We start from the raw sequence: 24,634 nt of genomic DNA on the forward strand, positions 1-24,634 counted from the left end.
AACAGCACAAAAAATCTGAAACCAAATTATATTATTAAAGAAAACCCTTATACACAGCTGGTATGTTACACATCAGTTCTAAATGTCACCTTAGCTCGTTAAAATGTCAGAATGGAAGCAAAAGGATCTTGCAGTTCAAAAAGATGTTTTCTATCATACCAGCTTGTTTTGTGTGCCTAGTTGATAGAAGTTCCACTTCCCTCAGATTTAAAAATGCAATTAAACATTTCAAATTCTGAATCATTGCAAGAAGCCACTGTTAATTGGATTTTTAATTGAAAGCTCCTTTTTTCTCTTCCTCATACAAAACACAAGCAGCAACCAAGCTGCAAAGCAGCCTAGCTCACAGGACAACTTGGGCTGGAAGGCATGGTTTGGCAGCCCACTCACAGCAGGGCTAACTCCATGCTTAGTTAGGATACTCAGGGACTTGTCCCCTTGGCTCCTGTCAAGGCTGGCAACTCTGCAACCTCTCTGGGTAACTCATTCCTGTAATTAATCACCTCCATGGTGAAAAACTTTTCATGGCATATGCAAAATATTTTTTTAGATTGAAATCAAGCATAATTCAAAGTCTGAGTATAAGCAAACGGCAAATTTGTAACAAAACCCAGGAAAAACCAGTTTACCAAAAATCATGTCATCTGATCACAATTACTCCTAGTCATAAGCAGCATTATTTACTGGGCAATGCAAATGTCATTAGCAGCTTGAACCACCGGAAAGAATCAAAGGCCACCTTACTTTTGAATTTTCATGGTATAATACCTATGGGACCCTGCATTTCATCTGAAGCTGACAGAATATACTCTATAAATATTTATATAGCATATAGCAGATTCTTTGACTTTTTATTTCACAAAACACCAATAACATTTATATATCCACAGTTTTCTGATCACCTCTCCTGAAGAGATAATTTAAATACTAATTTTCAATGTCTGCTTCTGACAAAGAACTGTTTAAATGATCTTTAAGTGGAGTGAGTTGTAGTAAACATTAATGTACTAGTATAATTACTTTTAGTTAGCACAAGCAGAAATAATGGCCAATTTCATTTACCTTGCTCGGTATGGGTTTTTTTTTTATTAATAGGCTTTAGTTTTGCAGATGAGCAAGACAAACTTCTTTTGTTATATACAGATTCGCAGTGTAAACACTTAACACTCCCCACATCATCAAAATTGATTCCGAGCAGGATCTCAAAAAAGCATTCAGTGCCAGTGTGACAAAGAGCACTACTGCCCCCTAATGAGACAGCCCGCAAAAGCTCCTCTGCAACAGCGTTTTATGCCTTTCCGGAAAAAATGCAAATTATAGCCATGAATTATTAAGAAAAAAAAAAGTTTTGTGAGAAATGAAGACAATAATTAAGAACATATATGCTATATTCATACCAAATTTCTGCGCAAAAGACACACACACATAAATTTGAGGCGGGGGGGGAGGAATAAGCATCTAGTATGTAGGATTTTCAGGTAACTTAGTGCAGAAAGAGATCATGAAGATGCAAAACACTGCACAAAAATTATGTTCCAACGTTTTTGTCAGTATATAAGCAGATATTAGCCAGTCTTAAACTTATTCTATACTAGGAAGGAATCTCTCAGAAAAAAAAACAACCTGTAGTTATTTTCACACCAACACAGATTTTTAGTGTCTGTAGTGTGAGAGCATCAGTATATTTTTCTTGTTGCACTGTTCTATCTAAATGCCAGTTACAAGTCTATTCTAGGCTTGTAATTATTGCAAAATAATTCTGATCTTGTGGGTAATTATACCCACAAAAAGTAATAGAGAGGAAAATCAAAAAAATCCACTTGCTGAATTTTGTTTGTAAAGAAAACAGACAAACTTTGTGTGTCATGTGAAAGTGACATTTTTTCCTCATTTTTTTAAAAATTGTTTTGCCACAGAATTGAACCTGTATGCAGTGCTGCCCAGTGCAGCTCGGACATATTGTCTGGTTCCTGTATTTGCATTTCAAAAATGCAGATTGCAGTGAACTGCTGAAAAAAATACAACTGCTGCAAGTCCTGGTGACGACCTTACAAACGTAAGCTATATATTCTCTTTTATTCTACCATAAATCAGAAATTCCACTCACATTAGTAAAATTACTGTGATTTAAATGCAATGCTAAAGCAGAACTGAGTTCCAATTTTTCCCCTCAAATCTTTTATACTGACTTTTTCATAGATAAACACTGACAGACACCACAGCAGTAAAGACTCTAATTTCTGTTAGCAAGATAAGGTTAAAAGCAAATCATGTATTTAATTTAAAACATGCTAGCTAACAAAAGATACAGATTTTATTAATAAAAAATTACATTCATTAGTGGGTTTTGGCACTGAAACACCACCAGTCGCTAAAATCCCTGAACTTAAGACTTTACCTTAAAAATTCTAAATATTGGGTTTCTGTGGCTTCACATACTATGTCATCATTCATATAAATACATCATTAGCACTGAAAGGTTGCAAGTGATGAGTAGTATCTTACATAACTACACACATGGTAGAGGGCTGCAGGCTACTAGGCATTAAAAGTATAAGAAGTACCAATCACGTGCTATATGATAAAAATAAATTATCTACAAAGATATTTGAGAGACCTAAACTAACCATATTCCATTATATTCCTCTATTACGTTACAGCCCAAAGAGCTGGTAACACAGCTCTCAGTTCACCTAACATGTATGCTATTACAATTCCAAATGCTTACTATAGTTTTATGAAATATAATTTTATGAAAACACTGGCAAGACTAACAATGATCAAGAGTTCCAATGGATGCCTCAGAACTTTGAACACAAGGCCATCACCACAACTCATTCCAACTCTGCCGGGCATGTATTTCTTACCTTTGAATCTTCGTCGCTCACTCCCAGCTCTAGCACAGCTTGAGGAGACTTCAGCTTCGCCTGCATGGACTCTGCCATTTGAAGATTAAGCTGCCATCCAATTGTTTCAAGCTATAAAACACAAATTTAGATTACAATCAGATGGTACAGAAGCACTCAGGTCAACTTTCAATACTGTGAACAGTCTGTGTCAGTGATCACAATGTCAGGCTCTATAAATGTTAAGCATTTTTATACAATACACATTCTGCAAATTCTCCTGGACTCCAAGACAGATTTGCTTCTCCCTCTTGCCAAATTTATCAGTTCAACCTGCCTGTGACCACCCAAAATAAAGCTACTTCATATGCCTCAGGTCTGCTGGAACCAATCCATAAAATACAACGAAGGGTCCAAAATAAGATAGTTTCCCCCTCCTTGTGCAAGTTTATCAGCAAAGCTGTGGATTCAATTTTATTTTGTATTTATTTTTCTTTTAAGAAAAAAATTACCAATAAATGGTAAACCAGCTAAAAATGGTAATTTCTTAAATCAACAGATCTATTCATGGGTGTTCTACCGTATACAGATGTTAATGACAAAAATAATTCTGTGCTGCTTTATAAATTGTTATTACTGAAAAGCCAAAAATCAGCTAAGCATGTGAGCAACAGAATTTTTAATAGAAAGTTACACACAAAAAAAAATTCAAATTGCTTTTTAATCATTAATCTAAAATGATATTCAAACATTAACAAGCTACACCTCACGCACAAATGAAGTATGCAAGAACAGAACTACAAGTCTTTCATGAAATAACCTACCTCACTTTCTTGAATAAAGAAAAGTCAAATTATAAAGTCTTACCATCTGGCAAGTTAATTTGCATACAAGTTCTTTTTAATCTAGTGTCTCCCTTCTGTTAGTAAATATTGTGGCTGACTTGGTAAAAGTGAAAGCGTGCCACATCTCAGTTAATCTCTTACCAGTCCAACAATTCAGCTAAAATCATCAATAGCACAAAGTCATCCCACAGGCGCTGTACTGTGAACAGCAAAGAAGCCAATACATACCCTGCCTCCTACAGCGACAGTAATCTCTAGATGAAAGATAGGAGAGAAAGTGAGTGGCAGAAACATCTTCCATGGGCACAGCTCAAAGACAGAACTTTCAAAATTTGTTGCAGCTATACCATTTACATTTACACGTTAGTGTATGTTCTACTGCATTTCTTTGTATATTGCATCAATATTATACCAATTATGTAACAAACACTGAAAGCCATAGGACTGAGCATATCAAAACGAAAATTACATATCATGACCTATTAACCACCACTGCCAGTGCACAATGGTTAGGGAGTTTAGCCAAGGCCAAACAAAGTTAACAGAAGGACACAGTCAGTCTCAGACTGACTTTGTATACAGCTATAGGAACAAGACAGGAGGAAGAACTTCAGCAGGTCAGCCTGCAGCCTGTCAGCCACTCTGCAATAAAAGCCCCTATTCAGGCTTCATTCTGAGGTGAAAATAAGGAAGTTTACACATTAATCAAATCAATAAAAGCATGCATACAACACAAACAGACACAGCTGAAATGCTGTAAATCTGGTCTAGCTTATTTTGTGGTAGGCATACCTTTAGTTTCAGTATGCCCACAGCCTATGAACTAAAGATGTTTTAAAAGACAAGTTTTATAAATTCTAGAAGCAGATTAATTTTTAATCATAATTCTCTGTATTGATTTCCTCTAACCTGATTACATCTTGGTTGATGAAAATAATAGGGCATTGCCCATCCAACCCAGAAGTACAACACAATCCAAAGTGGATTCCGTGGACGTGCTGATGTGAATCACACTAATGGACAAGTCTGCTAGGCCCCTGTGCTGGCCAGTATCTGGAATCTTCCAGCAAATTACACCAGAATGACACAGCTGGAAAACATTTTTCTCTCCACAAACTTCAATAAAATTAAGTAAAGAAACTACCTCTGGTTCTCTCAGGAGCACAAAGGTCTTAGCGTCTTGCCTTATTCTAGGTTTTAGATCAAGAAAGAAGTTCAGTTCAGTTAAAGAACCCTATCAAAATCAATAATGGTCAACAGAGAAGGACCCCAATGCTGACTTAGAGGTTAGTGGTGGGAGCAGCCTGAAGCAGACAACAGGGAACAGTACCACCTATTTTGATGAAACACCTAACCACTAAGGTCAGGGACAGTGTGCAAGCTCTGGAATGCAATGGCTCTTCACACTGCAGTCACTAAGGTTTAAGCCCCATACTCCTCTATTTAGAAAGGACTTTCAGTTACTTAAACAGTTTATTATAGTAGTATGGAAGCCAAGCCTTAGACTAGCAGCTTATACAGGATTATAAAACTGCCACTAGAGACAAGAACAATATCCTAGGAAGCCTGACTTTTAAGACTTTTCTAAAGCTGTTAAACAGTGTACTGTATGTAGCATGAAAAACAAACCATCAAAAGTAAAGAAATTCAAATTTATGTCTTCTATTTCACTTCTAATACACATCTATCCAGGAATATTGTAGAGGGCTCAGAACAAATACAATATATGTGGCAGCACAGTGGCCTGAGTTTATAGCTGAACAGCAGCCATAACTCTTTTTTTATATTGCTTTACCTTAAAATTACTTTGTTTTCCTATACGATTCATGTGTCTTTTCTGTTTTAAATACAGTTGTATGAGAACAAGTTTTGATTAACAAATAGTACACTGCCTAAGGCTTCAAAATGGTCTGGCTATTTATTTTCTTGAAAGAAAAATGTAACATGTATTTGGTCATAGTCATGTTTACTTAGAAGACATTCAACATCCTGAAATATCAATTAACCTTTTGAGAGTGGTGACATGTTTCTGCACGGCATTTGTGTCAAGGGACAGTATTTGGTAGCCACGAAGTGGTACATATTTTAGGGCCAATTTTTTCAAAAATGAAAGGACTACAAAATTATTTTCACTTCTGATATAAAACTTGTTACAGAAAACAGAATGTTGGGAGAGACTATATGATGCCAGAATCTGCAATAAATTACTTGAAAAGCATTTACTGTGGAGGAGGGGGAAATAGTTCTCCATAACTAGCATGAAAATAAAGCCATGGTTTTAGTTACTATAGACCGTTATCTTCTTTTTACAATTTCTTCTCAGCAGTTTAGAAATGTACAAGCTACCTTGTCACTGCAACAATAAACACCATTGAAAATGTACTATTTAGCACTGTAAGTTCTCACTAGTATCTCTGGCACTTACTTAACCTCAGGATTATGTTTAAAAAAGGTGCAAGCTGGAAAACAAGGTAAGGAAGAAAACATAGAAAATAAATAAGACCAACAGTAAGCACGTATGAAAATGCTCCAGATCTGCTCCATGAACCCTACGGCAAATGATTCAGGGCAACAAAGATATGAGGAAGCTTTCAACAACCACTGTAATCCTCAGTTCCCATGTCTATTTTGTTCCACTCAGGCTTCTGAACAGGACACCATGACAGCCAGGACTAACAGGCATGGAAGGACCTATGCACTTCTTTCTCCCTTCCAGCACTCACTCAGTATTAGCTGTAGAAAAGATAAGGTGTTATACCTGCTAAACCAACTCTGTACCCCCTACAATCATAGTGCTTCTCAGTGGCAACCCACGCCTGTCCCAGGTGCAGATCCACACTAGAGAGCTGCCAGTTCCCCTAATATGAAAGGGCCTGACCCTTCATCTTTAGATCACTAACAACTTTACAAGACTTTGCTCTGTCTATGATACCCAACAGTCACTTTTCTCCAGTGTAAAACATGGGAACTTCTGACTCATGCCCACTGTCTTGCCTACCAGACTGCTTTCCATACTAGAGTGTAGTATTTTACATATTAGCACAAGATCATCAGCAATCCTACCATGGTGAAATGCTTGGGTGAAAGTCACCCTCTGCAAAAAGCCCATGTGCACTAAATGTCATCAGCTTTCACAAGTTTATCCAATATAAACGTTAAGCACTATCTCCAACCAAATAAAGGATTTCACACAGCCAAAATTAATGTCCACAGAATACACCATTTCCCTCATCACTTACAGCCCATTATGTTTTTACATACTATTGTCTCTTTCTCATGTATTTTCACTTTTGACTGCCCATAAACATTTCTACAAATTAAACCAAAACTGAGAAGAAATTCAAGAAATCAGATAAAGACAAGTTTCTATATTAGTTGTCAAAAAATCAAAATAATTCTCCTTTGTCAACTACATAAAGATATTTATTTTATACTCTTTCATGAGAAATCAAATAAATGTTCTTCTGAAAAAAAAAAAAAAAATCAGGCTAAAAACATCACGGAGAAAACAATCTTAGCTATACAAGAGCCAGCCTATCAGACTCAAAAACAAAGGACTACGACTTTGAGAAAGAAGGCAGACTGGATGTCCAGAACAGGCATGTTGAAGGGCTCCAACCTGAGGACCAAGAACAGAGCCAAAGTGACTAAGAAACTCACACTGGAAAAAATGTTGGCAAGGACTTTGATTTGAGAAAAGAAAAAAAGTGGGAATATTGTAAAAAAGGGTAAACTAAGAGTGGAAACAGAATTTCAAAAAATACATAAGCACCTAAAATGTCTTCCCTAATATTTCCAACTTCAACCATTCAAAACTTCTGGAGCAGGGTCCAGCATTTTTAGGGGAGGAGAGGGTAAAAGGGGTTTAAATGCTTAGTCAGTACCAGAGCAGGGAAAGGGGATATTTTCTGATTTTGGAGTGATATACTGAGATCACATCTCCTGTCTGTCTCTACACCCATGAAGACTGGAAGCTTGTTTTAATTTTACATCGAAAACTGGAATTTTCATATAAATTACCCACTTCTAGAAGGTGAAACTTTCAGAAGGCCATGTAATATCATAATGAATCATTACAGAAACTATACAAAATCAGTATTACTGCCCTCAGGACTTGCCAGTGTGGCACAGCTTACTTCTTACCACAAGGCAAGCAAGATGCCGTAATACCATGCAAACCACTATTTCTCCTCCATGGGTAATCCATGATTTGGCATCTATTTGTCCCTTAGAAAGTGCTGTAAGCACTGACCTCAGAGAAGGTAGGAGTAACAGTGAGTAAACTGAACCTGGAAGAATTACAATATGGAAATACTGCTTGGACACAGAAAATCAACATGACTGAGGTTTTTATAACCACCAGACATTAACACAGTTATGAAATACCTGATGACATGACTTTGCAGCTCAAATTTAACGTATAATGAAGATCTAATTATTTCACTCAGATTCTTGCACTCCATCCTCTCGGGAAGATTTGCTGCTTTCAGAACACCTCACTTTCTCTAAATAGAATAAATATGATGTACTTCACTTCTGTGTAATACTAAAACATAAAATCATAATCTTCAATTAATGAGAGAATAATTATATTCAGAGCACATACACGATGCAGAACGTGGGCAAATGCACTTAAGCAGTATTATAGGTTAAATATGACTTAACAAGCCCCTATAGATAAATCGGCTACAGGAAAGATTATGAAGATCCTGGCATATCCCTTATTAGCATCAAATGGTTATATGCATTTCTACAGAGAGAGAGAGAAATGCGATCAGCATTTAGCAAAGAGCAAGAAAAAGAATTCGCAAAATTAGAGTTTGATCTTAAAGTCTAAAAAGTGAGAAAAACAGACTTCTGGGCTGAACTTGTTAACAAGCCTGATGGGTGGAAAATGCAGAAGCAATTCTAAATTAGTAGCAGTGTTCTGTACTTTTATGTTTATGGGGGGAAAAAGCTCATGAAAGCCTGGATGGGAAAGGAACACATAGCATAAACAAACTAGCATACGCAATTTGTGAAGTCTACTACTACAGTTACAACAAACATTTTCAGTATTGCCAAAAGGAAATTGGTAAAAAGGAGTGGTAACATTACCCCTACATTTGGTAATGTTTGAAAATCAACTATGCAATAATACAATTTTTCAATTGTATTATTTCAGTTTGGTATTTCTCCCATTGTCAATGGGTTATGGTTTAGTTTGTCTGTTTGGACTTCTTTTTAAAAGCAACAAATCCTCCCAACAACATGTGGCTTTTTAGAGAGCAAAATGTTTTCATTACCCTGAAGTCACTAAGGGGCTGTTGGAGCTTCCCAACATGAGTGATGCGAATTTTAAAGCAAACTGAGCTTGTAGCCCACAGTCAGAATTAAAAGCCAGTAAGAGTAACCTTTAGAATAACTAGATCACATGTTGTGAATATTGAGAAGAACATGTACTAAGGAAATTATGGTATGATACTAAATCTTACTCATCTAGTTCATAATGCATTTATCAGTTCAGTCAAATTGGCCTCTAGTGACATTACTAACTTGAGCACAGCTGAAAATAAAATCTTAACATCCCTTCTGAAAATTCAAATCTTGGCACAAAACCGTGTGGTTCTAATAGTACCACCTCTTGTGGTACTGGTGGTGCCAAAGGACTTGGTTAATATGGACATCCCTGTTCTTGGTTGCGAGCTGCTTCCTATGGCACAAAATGCCGGTTTTCACTTGCATAGCTGAGATCTAACATCCAAGTCTCCTCACTTTGAGTCAATACTCAAAGAGCCGCTTCAAGGTAGTTTAAGTGCATCTATAGTTACTTTCCTTCACTGGCAGTCTGATTAATTTAAGGACAGGCTGAAGCAGTGTAATTGACTTCTTTTTTTGAGGTTTTAAAAACTGCATAATAGAAATAGAATGCCAAAAAGAACTTCTTACTGACTCATTCTTTACAGGTACCACAGAAAACAGTCTTCTGTTAGGCAGAAGCCTAACAAGTAGGACGGTTGCGGTAATACAGAAATTAGTTTCATGCTCCGCTGGTATATAGGCCCACCCATTTGATATTCAAATAGTTTAATTAACTTAATCTCATGTGCAGTAACATTTATGCCTTTCATATCCTGAGAAAAAAATATACATGTCTGTTTCTATAAAGCTTTTTCTGTAAAAAACCAAAATAATATGCAAGTGTAATGGCACTGTTTTTCAGAGTTACACTCTCCTCATCTATTTGTACCAAATATGGTGTCTCTGTAAGAGCACTGTATCAGTTTACACGCAGCAACTACTCTTGGAAGTAAGTTCAGCTTCACTACATCAATGCTGGAGTGCTCACTTAGTTAAAAGGCTACTTTAATTCACTGTCTACAGTAAATATTGATAACTTAAGATTCCAAAGTCTAAACTGCTACTATTACAGTGTTAAGAGTGAGTAACTAACACTGTAGGAGAGTGCATAATAGGGGGATGAAAACCCAGCCTTCAGGCCATTCTTGAAGAAGTAGATGTATGATAGCTGGAGAAATAAGGTTCAACAGCTACCCTCAAATAGCACCAGTGTGAGCAAAAACTATTAGATACTTTAAAGATGGAGCCTGACAAATTCAGAAAGTCACTACATGATGTGGCTGCTTGCAGTAATAGGGAAAATGAACAGCTCAATGTCTCTGCCCACATGTACCTTAGAAATGAACCTATCCTGCCCCCAAAGGCAACAATTACAGAATGAGAAGAATTAAGTCCTGTTTCAACAAATGAAATCAGAATTTTGTCTTTTTAACTCAGATACTAACTCACTCAGTTCAGCTATTTTCCCCTCTAGTTTGAGAGGAATAGTCCAACTTTAAATATCAAAACATTTCCTGGAACCATCTGAAAGAGCTGTTTATGTAATTTAAGACATCCAGAGTATTACTCTCATTGAAGCTGTTACAACCATTGAAGTGACAGATAATGGGATATGAAAGACATATTCAGCAAATCTTTTTCTCAAATTATTACAATAGTGTATATCACACTGACACAAAACATTTAAGAGTGTTTTCCAACTAACAAAATATTTTAAGGAAATAAATAATCCATAACATAAGGATTTTTCTGGTGCAGATCTTTCACTTACAATACACTTATTTCAGTTGTTCTAACCAAATAACCTAGAGGAAAATGAGTATGGCCATCCTTTCACTCAGGTTTTTATTCGTGAAAATATAACTCCAGTAGTTCCTCCGCTGAAGACCGAGTACTCCTCATTTCATTGTAGGAAGTCAGAATACTCACATTTTAAAGTTTGGGTGTCTCCTCCACTCATCTTTCAACAATCAAATTAGACAAAAAGTACTAAGTCAGAGTTACACAGATGAATACCTTTCATTTAAATAAAGCACCGCAACACATATATATGGTTTTAATAAATTAACTATCAGTTTTGTAAGGATGGGAGAGGACTAAAGGTATATTGCCTGTGACGAAAAGCACTGATCTACAATGCACTCCTCTAACTTTAGACCTGTGTAATCACACCAACATAAAACTAGAGCAAACCATTAAGTCTGCTCTCTAAAATTTACAGCCTAAGATGCCAATTCTGTTCTTCATCAGCACACTCAGCACTGCAGAATCAAACCTCCAAATTAGATGTGAAAATGTCAATTGTGCCTGCTGTGATGATGAAAATAATTTAGGTAAGAGGCCAAGAGAAGGATGACAAAACATGTATGACTGAACTCCTTCAAAAACTCTCCCTGCCTACTTAAGAAAAGAATGATAGCGCAGAGGAGACACCAGCAGGATGAAGCCAAAAGTGTATGCAATGCAGCAAACAAATATTAAAGAAGAAAAAAAGGTGCACATTTTTAAGAGGAAAGCCATGAGCGACAGGCACAATTAGCCAGTCATCACAGGTAGGGTCTTCATCACAGAAATATTCTGTAATTAGGAAGAGAGTGTTTCCTTTAAGATAAGCCCCAGATCAAACATCAGTTTCGTACTGATGGGAAGCTCTAGCACTGGGGGCAGGGGCAATGACTGCATAAGCACACTGATTTCTATTCTCTGTTGTTGCTACTGACTTCAGTTGTATTAAGGTGGCATGAATATCTGTGAAGGAAGTTCTGGGTGTTGCAGCCTCTTTTCTGTAGGCCTCCATGGGTTACAACTGCTCCACGGGCAAGCTGTCCGCAGTGAAACAGCTGGATTTTCACATTGGTTGCATATAGTTTCTGACTACAGTCTTCTACTACAATTTGAATAACAATGGAAAAAACCTGATGGTATACACTATTTCAAAAGCTGTCCCCCTACTGTACAAACATACTCAACTTCAACACAATTCAGTACCCCCATTTTATAAATGGATTACTGAGGCATTTTGTCACTTCAGTGAAAAGTACTCTTCTGTGGCAGATCTGCAAGACTCAATTTTTATCCAGAAATATGAGTCACAAATTGAACGATCAGCATCTTCAGCTGCCATTATTAGGCAAATCTTCAAATTAAACCCAAGAGTCAGAGCAGGCACCACAAAAACAGTATGTAACTATCAATAAAACCTTAAATACACCCACACAAAGTCAGGACAATAGGGTAGGGTTTTTTTAAAAAGCATGAAAGCCTGTAATTAAAGACAGTCATAACACATACGCACAGCCAAGTTAAGCAGAGGTTGCATAGCCAACTACAGTGCCTATGACTAAATTTTAAGACCAGACTTCGCAACCTTAATGCTAGTTTTGCAATGTATCTCAGTCATGTATTCATAAGAAAGTAAGAGTCACTGGATGGATCTTATCTATCTAGTCACAATACTAGAACGTAATGTCAAATCCAGTTCTGCCTTAATCTTGGAGATACTGCAAGACCATCAGTAAACAGACAAACAAAACAAACAGGAAAGTAGCAACTATGCTTTTCACTAGTAGACAAGAATAATCTTCCAGGCTCTGAAGTAGTCCACATGCTATAATTGTCTCTAACTAGAAATAGTGGTAGCTGTAACATAAAGGCAAGGAAAGGGTTGGATTTGGTCAGGCAGACAGACAATGAATTTAGAGAATCCTGTAAAAAGACTGACCTAATAGAATACAATTCCCAAAGGAAAAAATTCTGAAAGTTTAAAAAATAAGGGGAAACTATTTATGTGGCTTTGTGTCTTAGCCTCGAAAGAAGGCACTGTAAGACCAACGGACTGAAGATAGGTTGGGCCAGACCCCTAGTCGCATGGGTCATTCAAGTGAGTGGGACAGGGAGGCACTGAAGAGTGCCACAGGCCATGGATTATGTTTGCTGGGCAACTCTCAGATCCCTCACCACAACTTCCCCTAATGATATCAGCAACTTTAGGAGGCAGGGGAAAGAAAAAAAAAAAAGAAAAAAAAAAAAAGAGGAGCAATAAGTGTTTTAACTTTGTAAACTGGGACTTCCAGTTTGTAATTAATACTAGAAATAGCAAGGGGAGCAAGCCAAAAAGCCAGTACCTCTGTTACCTCTCAGAGAGGATTTGAATATTAAGAGGGTATTAAAAATAGAAAATGAGACTGAGATTTAACTCTAAAAGGAAAATTTGCACAAATTATATACCTAAAGCTATCTTATTTGGTGAATATGTAAGATGAACTAGATTCTTCATCTAAGATTGGCTCTCTCCTGGAGGGTTAATTTCCTCTGACTTCCCATTTTTGTCTGCAAGGATAATGTCCTATTGCTCTTCAGCAAACCTTACTTAGCACATCTGCCAGGCAAAGTGGTATTTTCAGACTTCTTCATTCAATAATCAAACTAAAACTCATATATTTAATCTTTGAATTTAAAAAAGGAAAGAAACACACACCAAAAAGTACCAGTGTACTTCAGAAGGGAGTAAACAAAAGAAATAATATGACATGAAATTGGCAGAGCAAGGCTAATGCTAAGAAGCAACAACTTCAAAAGACTTTTCCCTAATTGAAGTTACTACACGTTTTCACCTTTACATGTATTTTAACTGATAAGCAGCTAGCTTGAAAGCAAACAGAAAGGGACTGTATCACAAACATTAAAAACAGCGTTCGAGGTTCCAACACCCTAGTATTTAGGGATTCACTTTGTACAAAAGATAAAAGTGTTGTTGCGCTTTGTCCCTTTCTGGGAAATTTGTGGGCAGAGAGTTACGGTAAAAATATGCAACAGTCTACAAGTGCTCATATGGAAAACTCATAGCTGACTGGCTCTTTTATCTAGCAGAAGAATATATAGCAAGATCCAACAGTGGGAAGATGAAGTTAGACAGATTTTAATCAGAGATAAAGCACACATTTTTATTAACCATAAAAAATACCCCAGAAGTTACCTGTCATTTCAAGCCTTGAAATCACAACCAGACCCATTTCAAAAGCTCTTTTACACATTGAAGGAAAAAATTACAGTTTGTATTACACAGGAACTTAGGCAAGATAATCATGATACTCTTTTATAACCTTAAAAGATGCTATTTTGCATGTAGGAACAGAACAAATGTTTCAGATGTTTTTAAACATTCTCAAAATGTACCTTCTTCCAACCTTTATTATTTATACTTTCTTGGTAGAAGATATAAGAGGGTAAGAAGGATAGGAAGAAACTCATTAAAAAAATCCTCAAGAAGTAGTACCTAAAAATTGTAAACAATTAAAATACCTACTAACAAAGTTGGGCGAGTGGAAGATTAAACAGACCCAGTTGTGCTGTAGCTGGCTATTAAAATAAATCTCAGTAGGTATACAACTATGCCTTTACTACATCTTTCATCATTTGTGCTCTCTTTGCCACTGTCTGTGATGGCATCATACAATGCAATTCACAACTCACTGTGACAATGCCCATAGGTACGACACGGTCTTTGTGACCTCTGTTTGTCACTGTAAGAATGACTAGTGGATCAGACACTAACAAAAAACTGAGAGATTCTTTCTGTTTGAGCTGTATTCCTCTTTATTTTGCATATCTTCTGGTATCAGAACGACTTTTTCCCCTCACGACATGCACAGAGAGCACACCAATTCTGTTCTTTTTTGTCATAACCACCATAGGATGTATGTGTTTCAGAATACTTCTGCAGATTTGCTAGCGTTTAGGAGAGGGAATTTAGCATATTCACATTACATATATACCCCTTAACAAGAAGGCCAGTTTCTGAGAAAAATACTTGCAGAGTTTTTCCCCATATGGCTTCAAACAGCCAGTCAAGATACAGAATTGACAGCTCTGTCAAGAATTTTAGGTATGTAATTTCACTAGTTGCATTCCCACGCATCATTATATTAAGTAATGCTGTCTGAAGGCTATAAAAAACTTCTCCTGGTTGGCAACATAGGATTCTTATCTTTTTTTTTTTTTTTTTTTTAAAAGATACCCTCATTAGTTTTCCAAGACAAGAAAGCTATGAGGCATTTATCTGCCTTTAAAACAGATAGAGTACTTTACACAGAGTACCAAAAAAACATACAGAGAACATAATATAGGGGGAGGGGGAGAAAAGCAACAGCATTGATGAAAAATTGCAATGAGAATTCGGAGTGAATCCTAATAAAAAACTAGCTCTTCTTCACAGAGAGGAAAAAAATACATTTTAATCTGATCAATATGTGTCCTGATGTCTAAACTGATACATTAGCCAGCAAAGACTTAAAAACTGGATCAGATTGATATCAGACCATTACCACTGGCCTATCATTCTAGAGGCCAAATTAAGAACACATTCAAAGAAAAAACTGATACAAATACTATCATCCTAATTGACTAGGATTGTATTATACAGCAGAAATAATACAATAAAGGGACTGCCATACAAGTAAAAATTCAAAGAACTAATTAATGCAACAGGAGAATACATAATTAATAACACTGTGCAGCTGAAGACTGCCTATAGTTCAGTGAAGAAAATGAAAAGATGAAGTGAGAAAATAAATACTATTTAGCAGTACAGCTTTAGTTTAACTCCACAGTTTTTATTAATTTCTCAAGACAATAATGTCCTATCAGCTAAGCAGTCTGCACCAATAAAATTTCAAAGACCTATGTTCAAAAAAGAACATTTTTTCTCTAACAATTAGAAGTAGTTCAATATGCCACAGAAAACTTCACCTAATCAGTATTCTGGGAAATACTTGTTCTGTTGCTCTAACAAACTCAGTCTGGCTTGTCACTCTAATGAAGCTATCAACCAGCACATTACCACCTACATCTCTTGCATAGAACTGACAGACCCAGAACCCAGAATACTAGTTTTTACCGAGTTGTAGTTTGCAAGCAAGAAGAAAATCTGGTTTAAGAGAAATAACATGGCAATACAAGTGAAATATCTGTAAGAAATTACTTCTTGTAATAACTAGTGGTCTGGAGTCCCAGTCTGAGCACTGCTGCAATCCAAAGGTGCAGTGGCCTACTCTCTCAAAAATGGTGATGAGCCAAATGAATAAGTAATTTTATGAATATTATTATGAAATTATAATCCCGGACAGTCAACTACCCACTAGTTTTGGCCATAAGTTAATGAATCCTCAGTTCTTCCTTCAATTTGGCCAAAGGTTCCAAAGTTTGCGTAATGTGCAAAGCATATCACTAAATAAAAAAAGAAAAAACTATCAACCATTTTATGTTGTCTTAAAACAGAAATGCAAGATTAGAGCCTGGTCCTTCTTGTGTACACTACAGGAAACAGACTTAGTGGCAGCATTTCAGTACTTCCAAAATACACAGCTAAGTATCAGATGCCAGGAGAGACTCAGAATTATTTTGCCACTTGGATTTTAGTAAAACACTTTAAAACAAAGATAAAATTCCAATTAGATCTTGCTTAGTTACATTGCAAACTCTATCTTATACACAGTTTCCCAGAACACCCTCTCATGCTGGAACAGAACTATCAGGATCTCAGTAATAATAATCATGACCCTGATTCTGCACTCAGAACCAGGTGAGCTATCCCATGCATACACCCATTAAAGCTGTTACAAAGAAAATCCAGAGTTGGTAAGCATACAGAAAAGCATATGGCAAGCAAAAGCATGAAATATTCACACATACTCTGAATTCTAAATTAATATATAGTCCTGCACACCACCCGAACAGGACAGTAAAGGCCTTACCAAAGATGCAGTGACAACCAAAAAGCCCATACATATTTTTAAAAGTGTATGAAAGAAAAAAAAATCTGTATTCATAGAATCATATTATGGGTTGGAAGGAACATTTAAAGATCACCTAGTCCAACCCTCCTGCTGTGGGCAGGGACATCTGTCAACAGATCACGTTGTTCAAAGCCCCTTCCACCCTGACTTTGAACACTTCCAATAACAGGGCATCCACAGCTTCTCTGGGCAACCTCTTCCAGTGTCTCGCCACCTTCATTGTAAAAAATTCTTCCCTTACATCAAACCTAAACCTAACCTCTTTTAGTTTAAAACCAATCCCCCTAGTCCTGTCACTACAGGCCCTGGTAAAAAGTCTCTCTCCGTCTTTCTTATAAGCTGCCTTTATATACTGAAAGGCTCCATTAAGGTCTCCCCGGAACCTTTTCTTCTCCAGGCTGAACAACCCCACCTCTCTCTGCCTGTCTTCGTAGCAGGGGCATTCCAGCCCTCTGATCATTTTTGTGGCTCTCCTCTGGAGCCGCAGCAACAGGGCCACGTCCTTCTTGCTCTGGGGACTCCACAGCTGGACATAGTACTCCAGGTGGGGTCTCACTAGAGCAGAGCAAAAGGGCAGAATCACCTCCCTCAACCTGCTGGCCACCCTTCTTTTTACAGAAGCTGGGATACTATTGACTTTCTGGGCTGCAAGTACATATTGCTGGCTCATGTCCCATTTTTCATCCACTGGTATCCCCAAGTCCTTCAATCCCTTCATCCCCAAGTCTGTGTTGATGCTGGGGATTACCCCGAGCCAGGAGCAGGACCTTGTGCTTGGCCATGTTGAACTTCATAAGGTTCCCATGCACCCACTCCCCAAGGCTGTCAAGGTCCCTCTGAGGGGCATCCCTTCCCTCTAGCAAATCAACTGCACCATGGAGCTTGGTGTCATCCACAGACTTGCTGAGGGTGCACTCACTACCACTGTGGCATTGATGAAGACATTAAATAGTGCTGGTCCCAGTCCAGACCCCTGAGGGAGACCTTTATTATTAAAGCCACCACATAAAGTATTAATATTTCAGGCAAGCCCGTATTATACTTGATTCACATTAGTTTCTTGCAAAATATAGCAGAAATATGTCAGAGACAGATAACTTGAAGGATGACAAACAGGAAACTTCCATGGAATGGGAGTGAGAAATCACATACTGTGCAGCTCAAAATAAAAACAAGACCACAGTCTTCTTTAGTATTTCTCATAATAAAAAAGGGGATACACATTAAAATCAAAAGATAACAGATATACTGTTTTTTAAAAACATCAATACATATCACCTTTCCCTCAAGTGGTAGAAAATCAGAAATCAGGCAAGTACACAGACTGAAACCTCCAGGTTCATTAAAGTAGGATATTTCACAAGTGACAATCAATCATCTTTGAGGGTATAAGACAGCTCCTAAGTCATAAGCTGAGGCAGAAGTTTTCATCAAACAGATTAACTAAAGGATCCCACCCCTACACTTCCATCCAAGGTGCCAAAGACAGGACACACAATGAACAGATTTTCTGATCTAGTACAGCAACTCCCATATTTCTGGAATCTGAATCACTAATAAAACTACAAGGTACACTTGACAAAAAAACCTGATCATTATGAATGCAACTTCAATCATACACAAAGCATGAATAAATCAAGAGTCTTAAAAAAACCCCAACCATCCAATTAAAAAAAAAAATCCAAAATCAGCCCCAACAAACACCAATCCTTAAGATTGCTAAGGAAAACAAATGTCACTCCTGTCTTCAAGGAGGAGGACCCAGGGAACTAAAGTCTGGTCAGCCTCACCTCAGTCCCTGGGAAGGTGATGGAACAACTAATCCTGGAAACCACTTCCAGGCACATGAAGAACAAGAAGGTGACTTGAAGCAGCCAGCGTGGATTCACAATGGGGAAGTCATGCTTGACCAATCTGATAAACTTCTTCAACAAAATGACTGGCTTGGTAGACAAGGTGAGAGCAGTGGATAGGGTCTACCTTGACTTCAGGAAGGCCTTTGACACTGCGTCCCGTAAGATCCTCCTAGACAAGCTGTTGATGTATGCTGATGATGCAGAAAGAGAGGCAGATTGAAAACTGGCTGAATGGCCAGGCATGGAGGGTGGTGATCAATGGCACAAAGCCTAGTTGGAAGCCAGTAACTAGCACTGTACACCAGGGGCAAATATTGGGTCCGGTCCTGTTCAACATCTTCATTAATGATCTGGATGATGGGGCAGAGTGTACCCTCAGCAAGTTTGCAGATGACACAAAATTGGGAGAAGTGACTGACAGACCAGAGTTGTGCTACCATCCTGAGGGACCTGGAGAGGCTGGAGAAATGGGCTGACAGAAACCTCATGAAGTTGAAGAAGGGTAAGTGCAAAGTCCTGCAGCTGGGGAGGAACAACTCGAGAACAAGTACATGCTGGGGGCCACCCAGCTAGAAAGAAGCTTTGTGAAAAAGGACCTGGGGGTCCTGCTGGACACCAAGTTGAGCATAAGCCAACAAAATGCCCTTACAGCAAAGAGGGCTAATGCTATCTAGGACTCCATTAGGAAGAGTATTGCCAGCAGGCTGAGGGAGGTGATCCTTCCTTTCTACTCAGCAATAATGTGGCCACATCTGGAGTACTATTACCAGTTCTGGGCTCTCCAGTACAGGAGAGACATGGACATACTGAAGAGAGTCCAGCAAGGGCCACTAAGATGATGAAGGGACTGGAGAACCTCACATACAAGGAAAGGCTGAGAGAGCTGGGACCGTTCAGCCTGGAGAAGAGTGGGCTCAGGGGGATCCCATCAATGTATACACGTACCTGAAGGGAGGGTGCAAAGAGGATGGAGCCAGGCTCTTTCCAGTGGTGCCCAGTGACAGGACGACAGGCAATGGGCACAAACTGAAACACAGAAGGCTCTGCCTGAACACAAAAAAACACTTTTTCACTTTGAGGGTCACCAAGCACTGGCACCAGGTTGCCCAGGAAGATGGTGGAGTCTCCATCCTTGAGACATTCAAACACTGTCTGGACACAGTCCTGGGCAACTGACTGTAGGTGGCCCTGCCTGAGCAGAGAGGCTGGACCAGATGACCTCCAGAGGTCCCTTCCAACCTCAACCATTCTGTGATTATGTTGCTGACAATTATGACAACAGAACAGTCATATTCTTTCTATGTACCTAATATTGCTTCTGTGAGAGAAGTGAACAGCGCCAGTCATTAACTTACACACAGGCATTTAAAGAAGTACTTACAGAGAGGGCAAATTTTTAGGGTCAATTGTTTTAAAAGTTATACACATATATACGTGTTGCAGAGAGTACTGCTAATCGGATACACATCTCTTTTTACAAAGAAATGAGTTAATATAATTTCTACATCAATCTAAGAACCTAAATTGTGAATCTAATCTAAAAAGCTAGCACTCTGGTCTAAGTATTTTTCAGGATTCTAACTTTTTTTAACTTTAATTCGACATGTTGAAAGTTTACAGCAAGTTGGCTACTATAACAATGTATCACAAGTAAGAGAATATTTTGCCCACCATTTCTCAAGGTATAGAAAGATAATACAGTAAATACGTCCTGATACACAAATATTTATAGAATATAGAAGGAAATAGTGAAGGGATCATGCAGTCATCTACTGCATTCATAAGACATTACAAGGAGATTCATAAGATAAGGAGATGGCAAGTTCTTCTTCCATTATCTCATGCAATTTCTAAAATATTTTATCTCTGTGTGCCTTGTCAGCAGAATAAATACCTCATTTAGCAATTAGTTCTGTGAATTGAGGCTTTGGGTTAAGGAAAAGTTCTCTTGAACTTCAAGTTTGTCACTCAACTAAAATCTACAGGATTAAGATGTTTTCAAAACAAAATGAGAAAGTAAATTCAAGTTCAAACTCAGGTTACACTCATACTCAAACTGATACTCAATTCATCATCTAGGCTAGGAAAAGGAAAGAAAAGAGAGTGAAATGATGCTTTAAGCACATGTAAAGGCACACACCTATTTTAAACCTGCTTTCATGCTAAAAAACAAGTAAGTTGCACTATGATATTTTGGCCGCTGATTTTCTATGAGCTTTATTACAAATGACAGTTTAAAACTGCTTTATATGGGATGTAATACACTAGCAAAATGCCATTCCATTATATAAGACTGCAGTGAAGTCACAAAATCTCCAAAACTGTAACATACACCAGACGCATTGTATGTTGCAGGGCTCACAAAACTGCAGGCAAGAAACAGAGCAATGTCATCGCCAAACAGAAGGACCACAGGTGTGTATCGTACTAGCTCCGAATAAAAGAGGATCAAAGGTGGTTTTATTAGTTTCTCATATGCTGAAGACCCAGCAGTAAAATACGTATTGCCGCATAGCCCATGTGAAGTAAATTCTCAGACAGGTGCTTGGTAGGGTTATCTTCAGAATTGCCTTCCGTTCTGCACACATATACTGTATTCTGAAAAGTTTGCCTTATCACCTTCTGTGATTTCACTTGGTTTTCAAATTACTCACCTCCTTCAACGGAGAGTCATACTTGCCTATATACTCACAGTATCGCTGACCATTTAAACTTTGGGACTTGTACGCTTGGCACTGTAAATATTATTGCAAAAAGACAGAAGCCCAAAGTGTCTTGTTCAGCTCAATTTTTTTTTTGCATACTTACATTATCAGTCATTTACTTGGTTAGGTTCATGAATCACTATAATTTTGCAGATTAAAATCCTATAAGTTTTGTGTCTAAAACTACCTGGTTTTACAAAGGATCAAGTTTAAATACTTTGGAAAAGTCACCTGTGATGCAATTTTGAACATCTTTACTCTGCTTCACAGACATATTTTATCTTCTCAAAAAGTGCATTTTACACCTAAATAAAATGCTAGGTTTATTTAGGTGTAAACCTGCTGGTATAAATTATATTATTCTACTTCTGTCAGTGTATCATGTGTACCTTATATATAAAATTATTTTCTATGTATATTTTACTAACCAAATCATAAAGTAACAAACTGAATCTTATCCCAACAAGATATATAGCAATGATAAAAATAAAGCGAGAATAATTGAGTCAGTGTTCCACAATTCTTTTGAACCATTTGATCCTGGCTGTCACTGATGTGTTCTGTATACATCTCCCACTGCAGCGGAAGGCTTATTATGAATCCACAGAAGGATGTTGTTGTACCTGCTCATAGATGTAGACATTTTGCCTAAAGACACACTGAGACTTCCACAGCATGTACCAAAGTTTTAACTGGTAACAGGCACAGGTGAAGCAAGACTTTTTTACCATGGCATAATAATATCTCAGAATCATAGTAAGTACCTCACAAAATGCACCATCCAACCAGCTTGCAAAACTAAAGATGGCAGGAGCTCAGATACACTTTAAGTACAGAGAATCAACAGGCTGATGAGCTAAACCACTACAAGTGTTCATGAGCACATTTTACCCTTGTCCTATCGTAAAGCATGTTCACAAACATCTCCAAATTGTATGTAGGTTGCATTACTTTACATTGCTAACAATGCACATATAGTCAGTTTCCAACAGTTACAGCAGCTCAGCTAACATGCAACATCTCTTTAAGACAATGGAACTCCACTGCCCCAGTCACATTTATCTACCACCTAGTAAGTACCCTTTTTATTTTCCAGTACCTTGGCTTGTCATAAACTTTGTATCTTAGTCTAAATTCCTTGCTTTAAAACAAACCTACACAGCTTTATTCTCTCTTAGAAAAAAACATTACCTTCTGAGGGGTCAAAACCCTCTGCCTGAACTTTTCAATCGTATCTTGACCTGCAGCTGCCCACGCACTGGCAAACGTTTCAGCTTTGTCTTGATCCAGGTGAATGTTTTGCAGCTGTTGTTGCAATGAAGCAGGTTTCAAATTATGATAGACTGCCTGTTAAAAGGAAAAATAACTGCTGTTGTCAAGCACTGCTCTACAACTTGTGCCACATACATTCTACCACAGATGGCCACAGTGTTCACACAAGATTTTTACTAGCAACTCTACTGTGGGACTGCAAGCATCCTGTTCATCTTAACCCCCTGACTGAGAAGACAGAGAAGTGTAACTATTTCAATTGCATCTCAAAATGCAACATTACAAGTGACTTGTCTGAAGACAAACTGTGAAAAAATGTATATACAAGCTAGATCTAAGTATATGTACGTTTCCACTGTACATAATGCCAAAGCAGCTATCACTGAAAAAAACTTGGGCTTTGAAGTCAATTGTGACCGTGAAGAAAGGACAACTTTTCCAAATTCACACTCCTCAAGTAAGCCTGAACTACAAGGTAATATTCTGAAAAGACAGGAACAGTTTGCCAAAAAAGGTGATTTAGAGATAACCTCCCTACTAACGTCAATTTTTGTGGTAAATACTCTATATTAGTATCCTCATCTCCACTTTCAAAACAGGACTCGATCAGCACCAGGGCGGGGAAAAAAAAGAAAAAAGAAACAACGCATGCAGCAAAGACCATGCAGCATTTTTATTATCTATAGTGTCCATAGACCACAGGGCTGTTAAAAAAGTTACGCTCTGACAGAACAAGCAGCTACTCTGTGAAGCATAGCTGTCAGTGGGAATGCAAAAGAGTCCTCATACAACACATTCCATCTGGCACTCTTCTTTGGGCAGATATTAATATCTTTCCCTTTCTTTCTTTTTTTTTTTTTTTTAAATGCCAAAGAAGTAACTCCTAGAGGAAACTGAACTGCTTCTTCTGTTTATCCTCAATAATCATTGTATAAATGAAGCAGTCTGATGAAATTAGGATCAGACAATAAAACAGGTAAGTTTGCTGTTTGGTTGAGATGAAAATTCCAAATTCCAGTTTGTATGTGACCTCAGGTTTTGTTTTGACTTTTCTGTGCGTAGGAGCCATAGGGACGACTGTTTGTTTGTTTCCTTTCTAATGCTGTGGAATGTGTTAACTAAGTGAACTAATCGTAAACTGACGTGTAAGAAAGGACAAGATCCAAATCCTACAACAGACCATCAGTATGCAGGCCCTCTGCATCAACTACACCTACTATACTTGCATGAAATGGATGGATAACATCACAGCTGTGACAATTTCTAAGAAAGTTACCATATTTACAAGGTAATACATTGGCTTTGCAACCTGAGTAGTGGTAGACTGTAGAAATGGAAAACCTTCCCTGTTTACAAGACACTTAGCTCTACACCATGCAGTCACCTACTCATTCAGATACTAGAGCTACATCAGCTGCATCTGTTCACCTAAGTACAGACTGCTTCTGTGCATGAAAATTTTCCAAAACTGACACGTCATGTAACTTAAGCAGTGCTCAATAATGCCATCTAACAGTTTCCTTACAGGAATTAAAAAAACGCATGTCTGGCTTGCTTACAATGAATAAGACTAACTCACAATTATCAGCACTTTTCTCTGAGTCATGCAGAGCTCACTTCCACCACCTATATTTACATCAGCTGGAAACTCACTCCACAAATGCAATGAGTCCAATCTGAATCAGGAAGGCATACAAACAAAAGCAGCAAAATCATGCCCCCAAAACATACATAATATACTACAGATACATATTTTCAATAATTCCTTTTCAACTTGACTTTTATATTTTTTAAATCTACAATCAAATAAAAACAAAATATTCATCTATTCATAATGATAAAAACAAGGTACCTGTTCCAAAATGAATGATATAGTTTCAAGAACTAGATGAAGATCCTGCTTTTCCAATGAAAAAGCTATTTGAAGTTTTTCTTCCTCCTCTTCACTGAAGATACTTTCAGTCTGAAGCACAAAAA

At 37.7% G+C, this 24,634-nt stretch overlaps 1 protein-coding gene across 12 annotated transcripts in view; it reads right to left on the bottom strand.

Annotated features, from left to right (window-relative positions):
- Positions 1–24,634, bottom strand: part of COMMD10 (COMM domain containing 10) — a 127,982-nt gene that overhangs the window by 100,123 nt on the left and 3,225 nt on the right. For all 12 annotated transcript variants that reach the window (XR_012648856.1, XR_012648858.1, XR_012648859.1 and 9 more), the window contains exons 3-5: positions 24,510–24,620; positions 22,577–22,732; positions 2,868–2,978 (exon numbers count right to left, since the gene is read on the bottom strand). Coding sequence is in view for 6 of the 12 variants with exons in the window: in XM_075019723.1 (XP_074875824.1) it covers positions 2,868–2,978; positions 22,577–22,732; positions 24,510–24,620 (378 nt within the window). In the remaining 6 variants the exon portion in view is untranslated. The remainder of the gene's footprint in view (positions 1–2,867; positions 2,979–22,576; positions 22,733–24,509; positions 24,621–24,634) is intronic.

Source organism: Buteo buteo, chromosome Z, assembly GCF_964188355.1.
Source record: "Buteo buteo chromosome Z, bButBut1.hap1.1, whole genome shotgun sequence".
Lineage (NCBI taxonomy): Eukaryota > Metazoa > Chordata > Aves > Accipitriformes > Accipitridae > Buteo > Buteo buteo.